Source organism: Panthera uncia, chromosome E1 (assembly GCF_023721935.1).
Source record: "Panthera uncia isolate 11264 chromosome E1, Puncia_PCG_1.0, whole genome shotgun sequence".
Classification (NCBI taxonomy): Eukaryota; Metazoa; Chordata; class Mammalia; order Carnivora; family Felidae; genus Panthera; species Panthera uncia.
Genome location: NC_064814.1, coordinates 48379537 through 48389621, shown reverse-complemented (window position 1 = coordinate 48389621; position 10085 = coordinate 48379537). Strand labels below are relative to the sequence as shown.

Below are 10085 nucleotides of genomic sequence, written 5' to 3'. Positions count from 1 at the left end.
AGACAAATGCTGTACCACTTAATGCGACTCATCTTGCTTATGCAGAGCATTTCCACTTGCTTCCGTCCAAAGTAGATCACGGCAACTCCTTGCAGCGCTATTGGGTGGGATTCTCGCTAGACGAAACCTTCCCTCAGGGTCTCCTCGGAGGCTTCCCCCATCCAAGTTCTAAGCCTCCCAGCCCCAAAGTCCGGGAGGTTGTGTAGCTCACGGGTTCACCACATGATGATGGCAGGGCCCCACAGATGCTTCTAGGAAGCTTTTCTGGGCACACACCAAAGTCTGGACCCTATCCCCACCTCTGCCCCAGTCTCCAAAAGTTAGGATCACCCTTGGCCCTCCGTCTTCGCCCCTCCTCTCCCCAACTCTGGCTTTGGGATTTCTTGGCATCATTATTTTGCCCCCAGCTTGCTAACTGAAGCTTCTACTGTGAAGCCACTTGTCCCACACCAAGTCCCTCCGTCTCAGTCCCCGCAACACTGCTTCCCAGAGCTGAACCAGAGTGGGAGGAAATCACCTAAGAAGAGCACCTGGATTTCAGGACAGCTGACCTTAAAAACTCTGCGGCGCCTGGGTGGCTCAGTCGGTTAAGCGTTCGACTTCAGCTCAGGTCATGATCTCGCGGTTCGCGAGTTGGAGCCCCACATCGGGCTCTCTGTGGTGACAACTGGAGCCTGGAGCCTGCTTTGGATTCTGTGTCTCCCTCTCTCTCTGCCCTTCCCATGCTCATGCTCTGTCTCTCAATAATAAATGAACATTACAACAACAACAACAACAACAACAACAACAACAACTCTTCTGATGGATGTGGGGAAACACCAGCTGGGGAATCGGAGTTTGGAGCTGCCCTACTCTGCCACCAGCCAGCTGGGGGGCATTAACTGAGACGTCCCTTCTCTGGGTTTGCATCTGTAAAAGGCAGGGCTTGGACACGGTGACCTCTGCTGAAATTCTGAGGTGGGGAGCTGAGGCAGGGAGGAGACACAGCATGGGAATGCCTGGCTGGCTGACCGCCCCCCCCCCCCCCGCCCCCGACCAGAGGTAGGCCTGGGGTCCTCCTCCCTCTAGTTCTTATGAAGCAAAGACTCCTCACCTACACCTCCAACTCTCTCCTTCTGCCAGGACAGATGCCCGGTGACAATCTATTCCCAGGGCCATCTGAGGCAGGAGAGACCAGAAGAGCAGGACCCCAAGTCTTAGTGGAAGGTGGCTGTGCCCTTGGCCTTTGGCCTGAGCAACCCCCAAGTGGGGTGTTGGACACTCAGGTCCCAGATCTCCTGAATTTCAGTCTTGGTCTCCCTGTCCACAGGTCCCCACCATGGAATGCCTTGGTTTACCTCCCCTGCCCCTGTGCCCCAAAGCCCTTTGGGGGCTGAATTCGAGTATTGTTTCAATAATTTACTGGGAAATTGACACTCAAGCACACACAGTTTATTTTTCATATAAGGCGCCCATGAATACTTTACAGCTTAATAGCCTAGAAGTCTTCCAGCAGGACTTTTCTGTCCCATGGAAGGACGCTGGGCCCTCTGGGTTCCTGTGGGGGGTTGCACCCAGGTCTCCTGCAGACATGGGCTCCAGAAAAAGGGCGTGTTCGTGTTCGGGATGGAATGTGTTCTTCCCTTTGCTGTCCCTTGCAGGACTTTCATAGACTCACGAGGGCTGTCCGATTTAGCTCAGAATGCAATTACTGGCATTTTTCTTTGGCATCTAACCCATTGCTGGGACAGCATTCCAGAAAGAACTTGGGCACTCTGCTGTCTGAGCTTGCTCAACAAAGGACACACCCATGAGGGAAGATCTACAGGGACCCCCATTCAAAGTGCATATGTGGACTCCCTGGGGCTGCGGAGGGTCAGGGAGGCCACCATTATCCTCCTGGGGGCAGCTCTGGGAAAAGTCATCAGAGCAAAGTGTCTCCACTCTGGGGATTAGGTCGCTGTCCGCCACACTGGACTCTTTGGTTCCGCCCAGTGGCCGCTCCTTCTCTCTCTCCCCCAGCCCCTCATTAGTGCTCCCTGGTCCTGAGCACCAACGTCACCCGACCCCGCAGCTTCTCCCATCTGTGAAGGGACAGATCCTCTCCACCCAAGGGAGACTTCCAGAATGGTGCCTGCTCAGCCTTCCTACAATTCAGGGTCATCAGGAGAATAAGCCAGGACAGGGAGGCCAGTGGAGCCTCACTCTGGGTGGGAAACCCTGGGGTCAAGTTGGTCCGGGAACCACAGGCAGGTTAGCAGTGGTCTGCAACCAGGAATGGGCCCTATCCTCTATCCACTGCCCCCAGACACTGCCTCCTGGCCCCAGGCGGCCTCCCCAGGATCCTGGAGCCACCTGGATTGTCCAGCTCGGCCAGCCACCCGGACACTGGGCATTGGAGCAGGGCGGTCGGGCACGCCGTGCTCTCCACACCGCCCCCAAGCCCTCCCCTCCGGCACCTCCTGCCCTCCCACCAGGCACCTCTTCCTCCCTTGGGTCTCCTGGGCCCCGTTATTCTTCCTGCAGTAGGGGCTCTCGGTCCCCTTCCTGCACCCTCTCGTCCTCCTCCTTCTCCATGCAGCCCACGGTGGCAGCCAGCCCGGCGCCCACACCACCCCCGACCACCGCAGCCCCCGTGGCCCCCACCGCCGCGCCGGCCGCCACCATCCCGGCCTCCGCGGCCAGCGCGGCCGCGGCCATGCCGGCGCCCACCACGCCGCCCGCCAGGCCCATGAGCCCGGCGCCCACGGCGCCCCCGACGGCGGCCAGGTGGCCACAGAAGCGCATGGTGTAAGAGTCCATGAAGACCTTGGCCTCGGCCTGCAGCTCGGCCTCCAGGGCCTCCAGGGTCTGCTCTCTGCCCTTGCACAGCAGGGCCGCCCCGTGGCGGGCCAGGATGGCATCTTTCTGGGTGGCGAGGAGGGTCCGCATGGTGTCGGGCAGTACCCGGAGCGCAGAGAATATGCGCTTGGTGGCCACGTCCTGTGGCGGGGAGGAAGGAAGGCGCGCTGACCTTCCGCCCCGGAGCCCTGTCCCGGGGAGGGGGGGGTGGTCCCCGCCGCCCGAGGCGCCGCCCCCCGCTCGAGGCTGGCTCACCTGCTGCCGCACGTACTCCTCAAACTCCTTCTTGGCAGCTTCCACCGTCCTCAGGTCGTGCAGCTGGGCGGCCATCTGTCCACGGCAAAGCCAGGTTGCCTGTCTCCTCGGCCGCCCGTGCCCTCCGCTCCATCCCGGGGCCCACGGCCCCGCCCCCGCCTTGCCCCCTAGACCCTTCCCCGGGGTTGGGGGGGGAGGGGCCCCTACCTCGTCCGGGGAGGCGAACCCGGGCCCCGTCCTCCCCATCCAGCCTGAGAGGTTCTGTAGAGACATCACGGGAGGGGTCAGGGAGGGCAAGGGGCGCAGGGTGGTTTCTCCGGGGCCTGGGGCTGGGGGCTGGCCCACCTTGATTTCCTGAGCTAACTGCTGCCCGGTGAGCAGGCGTCTGTCTCCCCTGGCCACGGGGCGGCCCTCGCTCCAGTACCCCTGGCAGCGGCTCTTGGCGTGCTGGGGGGCCGCACTCAGCACATCGGCGACGTAGGCACAGAGGTGGCGGACATCGTCATCTGTGTCTGAAGAAGAGATTCCTCATGCTGAGGACCGGGGGCTGAGCAGGACCGGGCTTTGGGAGGAGAAAGGGTGTCAGAGGCAGGGAGAGGCTCGCTAGGGCAAGGCGGGGGACCACCCAGAGGAGGGCAGGCGGGGGAGGCCTTGCTCCCCGGGACACTCACCGCCTGGGCTTCCGTGGTCTTTGCTGGCCCACCGCCTCTCGGGAGCAGGCAGGAGGTAGCAGCGGGCTCGCCTCCCTCGGAGCAGCTCCTGAACCTTGGGGTATTTGCTGGAGGCTTTCTGAGAGCGCAGAGGGGAGACCTGTGAGCTAGGGGCCACGCTCCTGTTCTTAGCTCCCTGCAGGCGCCCTCCCCAGCTCCCCTCACCTCCTGCCCAGCTCCCCCACCGCCACCTTCATCCCCGCCCTCTGCACCCCTCACCTGGATGACGTCACCCACGCGCCCCAGCCCTGCCTTGTTGGGGTGGGATGAGTCCCGGACTAAGAGATCCAGGTGCTGGAAGAGAAGGGGTCCTGACACCAGCAGCTGTGGGGTGTTAGAGTCTGGGGTGACGTGTCCGGACATGGGTGTCTCACCTGGATCGGCACCATCCCATAATGCCTGCCCATCACCTCGGCCACGTGCACAAACATCTGGGGGTGAGGCACCGAGGGTCATGGCTGGGCCACTGCAAGGACTGTGGCCCCCTCCCCTCTGGGCACACTGGGGAACCCGCGCCCCCCAGCTCCCGGCTCTGGGACTCCCCTGCCTCTCCCAACCAGGCCTCCCACACGTCACCCTCTGCCCTTGACCCCCCCCCCCCCCCAGCCCAGCTCCGGGTCTTGCATGAACTCCTCGGCCAGAAATGGAAGGCACCTCTCTGATTGTGGCTGATCCAGTCCCCTGGCCTTACGGTCAGGACAGGGACAGGGTGGCACCCCAAGACCAAATGTCTCCTCACCTCCAGATATTCCAGGTCTGTATCCTTCAGCTCCGGGTCGGTGTTGAGGATCTGGAACCAAGGAGAACAAGATGGAAGAGGGTCTGCAAAGGCAAAGAGATACTGGGAAGACCCCGGGGAGGAAGGAGCTCGCAGGCCGACTGTGAGGCCGGGACCTGGGAGACACCTGCCTGGGAGCCTGCACAGCCTGCAGGGCCTGGACTGGCCTCGAGGGGGTGGAAGGTCCTGCTGACCTTCAGCTGCTCCCAGCGGCTGTTGACTTCCCTTTAGAACAAGCCATGTTCCCACCTTCACTGACCGGGGGCAACCCTCCCTTGCAGGGGCAACCCCAGAGTCTGTGGGGACCCTGGACACGGAAGTCTATGAGATCAGGGTAACCATCCCTAGCACTCCCAGGGCTGGACGGGGCTGAGATGTCCAGTCTGGAGAGATTCCTGAGCTGGAGCCGGGCAGATGGGGCCGATGACCAGGTCACAGCGCCCTCACCTGGTAGGAGCTCAGCATCGTGGTGAGGGCACAGAGCTTGGTCCTGGTTTCCCTGCTCAGCTCCGGGCTCATGGCGTCCCCTGTGTCCACCAGGAACACAGCCACCTGCACGGGGGGTGGGGGTGGGGGCTGAACCACGGGGTCAAGCCCGCCTCGCTCTTCCATGTGCTCCCCCCAACCCTGCCTCTCCCTACCCCGTCTTCCCGTCCCTGTCCCCAAAACCTTCTTTCTCCATTTCCCCTCCCCTTTGTCCCCGCTCTCCCCCACCAACCCCCCACCCTCCACGTTCCCCCTGATACCCAACCCCCCCCCCATCCAATCTTCACCTCCTCTGCCCTTGGGCCCCTCACCTTCCTCCCCTCCTTCCCCAGCAGGAAGGGGTGACTCCACATCCATATGCCCCTGGTGAGGCTATTGGCACCCCACCTGAACCCCTGCAGGGACCCTCCTCCTCTCGGCCAGCCGCCCTCCCCTGACTCCTGTGGGGCAGAGAAGAGAACATCAGGTGGACCCTCCAGCCCCCACGCCCCTCCCAAAGCCGGGCGGGGACCCCTAACCTGCCCTCACCAGGCCCGGCAGGCCCCGGAGCAGGTGGTTGAGGAGGAAGGTCTTCCCTGAGTGCTGCTCCCCCAGGACAGCGAGGAGGCAGACAGGGGTGTCCCTGGCCAGGGGGTGCTTCAGGCAGCGGTTGATGGCCCCCATCCTCAGGATGAGGCCTCCGGAGGCATTGATGCGCACCAGCAGCAGCGGCTCGGCCCTCACGGAGCAGGTCTCCTGGGCCGAAGGGGGGGGGGAGAGGGTTCCCTGAGCACCCAGGCAGTGGGAGCCGGGCCCCAAGCGGGGAGCGTGTCCAACCCCAAACTCCGCTCCCCGCCCTGACATGCTAGAATGGAGACGGAGCACCGTCAGACCCGGGGGCCTCCACGCCCCCTCCCCACGCCGAGGCCGGGACCCTGGACCTGCAGCACAGCGGGCAGAGGCCTCTGCGGCAGGAGCTTCATCTTCTCCCCCAGACTCCGGAGGCCCCTCTTCTGCTTGCAGATCTTCCGGCACTCTGGACAGCAAGGCGGCTCGCAGCCCGGGACGCGGTGTGTGCTGAAGCACCGCGCGCAGAAGTCATGGCCACAGTCCAGCGAGACGGGCTCCCGCAGCCTCTCCAGGCAGATGCAGCAGGCGGGGAGCTCCCGCGGCACCGTGGGCCGGGACCCCAGGCCCAGCTCCAACTTGGGGAACGGCGCGTGAGACCTGGGGGTGCAGAGCAGGCTGTCGGGAGCAGTGTGTGGGGCGCGGGGAGGGCGGGTCAGGAGTTTAGGGGGGCGGGGGGCTCCCAGCGAGGCCACGCCCTGCTCGTTCCTCACTGACTTGCACCCCAGAGCCTGGGACCCCAGGGCGGGAGGCAGCAGAACAGCGGTGACAGCGCTCCCGGCAGGGAGAAGCCTGGATGGAGTCACCGTGTGTCCATGGGCAAGCTCCCGCACTGATCTGGGCCCCGGTTCCCTGACTGTCCGAGACGGGAGGTTAGCGGTCCCTGCCTCACGGGGCCACTGGGGCGATCGCACGAGCTGGTGCATGTGCAGAGCCCTGCCCGGTGCCCGGCACGAATACTCACTGAAAACCGTCTCCCACAGCCTTCTGCTGCAAGGGCTTCCTCAAGGAGTTACTGGCTTCGGCCGGACCCCCCAGGGGTGATACCTGCATATGCTACACTATGGGACCATAAGGAGTGGATGGGAGCCTCCCAGCGGTGGGGCAGATGGCTCCGATTCTTAGAAGATTCCTTCCGCTCTCCCATTCTGAGCTGGATTTGGTCTCCGTGCGGCACCCGCCGGATTTTCTCCGTCCCTCCCTCCACACCCTGGCAGATCCCACTTCAGGCCCTCCCCTGGCACAGCCCTCTGGAGGGAGGCCGGGTGGCCCCAGGCCTCCGGTTCCCGGACCAGCCTAGCGAGCAGGATCTGGGGCAGTCCGGCCAGGTGGCCCTGCCACTCACCAACTGTTGCGGCTGTTTCCCATGAAGCTCCGTTTTCTCTCCTTGGAGACATAATTGGGGGTGGGGGTGGGGGGGATAAAACATTATCTAGAAGAGAATCCAGATTTCTGTCTTCCTCCTAGGTCTCAGTGGCCCCCATCCCCCCTCCAAAGACCCATCCCTCCCTGTCCCCGGGTGGCCCTTTCCACCCCCATCCCCCGACCCTGCACCCCAGATCTCAGGACCCAATGCTTGCCTGTTTGCCAAGCCGATGACAGAAGGAAATGATTGACAAGGCGGACCTCGGCATGGGGGGCTGGGAGCGGGGAGAGGTCTGGAAGCTGAGAGCCGAGGCCCCGAGACACTGTCAGCTGCAGTGAGGATGGCTCTCCTCCTAAGGGCTGGCCGAACAGTGGCAGGTGGACGGTGGGTGGGGGATGGTCTCCCCAGAGGAGCCGGCAGCGACTCGTCAGAGCTGGAAAATAGATGTGACAGTCGGGAAAGAGGAGGCTGCCTCTGGACTCACCCCAGGGGGAGGAGACAGGACTGCGGGAACCAGGGCTCCGGAGGAGGGAGGGACAGAGCCGGGCTCAGAATCCCTGGCAGAGGCTGGGATGCAGGCGAGCCGAGGTGGTGAGTCGCCATGGTGACGGAAGGGAAAGATAAGGACAGGGAGGGGGAGGAGGGATGGAGAGAGAGAAGCCATATGGGCGCGTGGCAGAGATGGAACTGTGGGCAGGCACTGCCCCTACTGGCCCAGCCAGGGTTCTTCCCAGGCCACTGAACAGGGTGTGCCAAAGGGGAGGTGTGGGAGATGAGATATCGCACCCCCGGAGAGTGACGCGGAGCCTCCCTTGGGTCCCTGGAGGGACAGTTTCCTGAGCAGCCGGTTCTGTGTGGGGCCCCGGGATGCCAGCATATTGCGCGTGTGGTCCGGCGCATCCCCTCCTGCCCCGGGCATCTCACTGGTGCCAACGGTGAAAAGCGGCAGCTTTCCTGGCCCCCTGACTTCTCTGACACTGGCTGTGTGTTCCCTGGCATCTTCCCTTCCATGAAGCTTTCACGTGTGACTTCTGCTTCAAACGTGTGACTCTCACCTCTAGCCCCTCGCATCTACTCCCCGGTGCACGGCCAGCAGAATCTGCCTGAACACAGCCGGGTCCCATGCTGCTCCAGCACCGGCCATGGCTCCCTACAACATCAGATCAAAATCCAAACCACCTGGCCTGCGTCTGCGGGCCTGAAACTTCCTCTCCAGCCTCCGCCCTCTGTCACCCGTCTCTGCCTCTGCACCTTGCCTGCGGCGGGGCTCCCCCTCATCCCTCCTGAGAGACCCTCGCAGGTCCAGCTCAGATGCCATCCCCTCCTGGAGCTTCCCCGCCTCCCCCTTCCCGACTGGGCGTGATCTTGCCATCAGGTAGCTCATGGTCAGGCTCCTGATTGTGACGGTTTCCGAGGGGCCCAAGTCCTGGAATCAGACTTCCCATCTGACCCGTATGAGCCAGGGGCCCTGGGCGCTTTCCTTCACTCCTCTAAGCTCTGAGGTCACAAGTATGTGCAGAAAGCCACTTGCCCAGAGGAAGTTATTCTTAAGCCCCGGGAGCTTGGTGCAGAGGGGAGGGGGCGAGGGTGGGGAGGGGTGACGGATTCACCAGAAGTCCACTGGAGACCATCCCCAGCAGGTGGGGCTAGATATGGCTCGCTCCTGTCTTTCCCACCAGGATGGAGAAGCTCAGCTGGCGGACCCGAACCCACTGTGGGCCGGCAGCAAAGCCCCACGATGTTTGTTGGGTGAACGAACGGACAAATGGATGGAATAATGAACGAGTCTGTCTCCAGGGCCTGAAATTCAACTCCATCCGCCCCGCCCCAGCCTGAGCCTCGGCTTCCCTCCCCAGCCCCGCATCCCTGTCCGGGGTCCCCCTCCCTAGATGCAAACAGCTCTCTCTGGCTGTGGCCCAGGCAAGAGTCTGTCACTCCTTGCCTTCTCCCACAGCTTCTTCCTCCTGCACCATGTCTCTAGTAGACTTCTGGGTTGCTCCTGCCCTGGGAAGCCTGTGAAGGTCTCTGCTGCAGCTGCTCCTGGGAGAGCCCAGAGACCCTGATCACTGAGCAGGATGTGCTGTGTACTGACTCCCCCCAACGTGTCCCCGAGGCCTGGCAGGTGAGTGAGGGGTCCACTCACCCACCCGTCCGTCCACCCACCAATTCACTGTCCGTTCCTCCAGCCATCCATTATACATGCACTGATTAGCTACCCGTTTATTATCCACTTACTTATCCACCCACCCAGTCAGGCATCCACTCCTTCATTATCCTTTATTAATTCACCCACGTATACACAACTCACGTCCTGTATTCTTTCGTCCATCCATTCCCTGGATACTCATCCATGCGCCTTTGTGAGCATGCGCACGTGTATGCTTTCCTCCATCCACTTACCCACTCGCCCATCCACTCGTGCACCTACCTGCCCTCCATCCAGCCACCCCCACCCACCTGCCCCATCCATTCACTCCCCCACTCCCCTTCCCCCACCCACCCATCCACTCGTGCAACCACCTGCCCCCCCCTCCTCCCCAGCCATCCATCCATCCTTTCAGCCATCACTCCACTTTATGTCTGTCCATCCAATCATCCATTCTCGCACTTATCCATCCACATGGCAAACATGGATTAAGCACTATATACCAGGCATCATGATGGCCCCAGGCGTAGGCTAGTGAACCTTCATGGTGCTTCCAGTCTAGTGGTGGGGAGGCAGAAAAATCATTAGACAAGTCCTGGGTGATCTGACGAGGGTGACGCAGGGGTGAGGCAGGAGGACCAAACAAAGGCACCTCACGCAGATCTGGACATCTGGAAGGCATCCTCCACAAGGCAATGCCCAAGCTAAGCCTGAATGACAAACACGAGCTGGCCGGCAAAGCTGTGGGAGCGGGAAGACATTTCTGGCAGGGACACCAGTACTCGCAAAGACCCCGAGGTGTGAGATAAAGAGCCTAGTTTGTGTAGCTTACGAAGCGACGAGAGGCAAGGGGAACAGGGGCCAAGGCCCACAGGGGCACATAAGCCCCCAACCCTTTGCCATCATCCCTCGTGTCCT

General features: G+C 62.3%; 1 protein-coding gene across 1 annotated transcript; it reads right to left on the bottom strand.

The window, feature by feature from the left end:
- Window positions 1-1416: 1416 nt before the first annotated feature.
- Window positions 1417-8268, bottom strand: RNF112 (ring finger protein 112). Its single transcript, XM_049636895.1, has 14 exons — window positions 7236-8268; window positions 7001-7041; window positions 5970-6255; window positions 5578-5784; window positions 5361-5489; window positions 5011-5115; window positions 4525-4575; window positions 4160-4216; window positions 4005-4079; window positions 3747-3864; window positions 3421-3587; window positions 3283-3336; window positions 3076-3150; window positions 1417-2961 (listed from the first exon to the last, which is right to left on the bottom strand). The coding sequence occupies exons 1-14, from the start codon at window positions 7287-7289 to the stop codon at window positions 2491-2493; spliced, it is 1890 nt and encodes a 629-aa protein (XP_049492852.1). The 5' UTR covers window positions 7290-8268; the 3' UTR covers window positions 1417-2490.
- Window positions 8269-10085: the final 1817 nt, after the last annotated feature.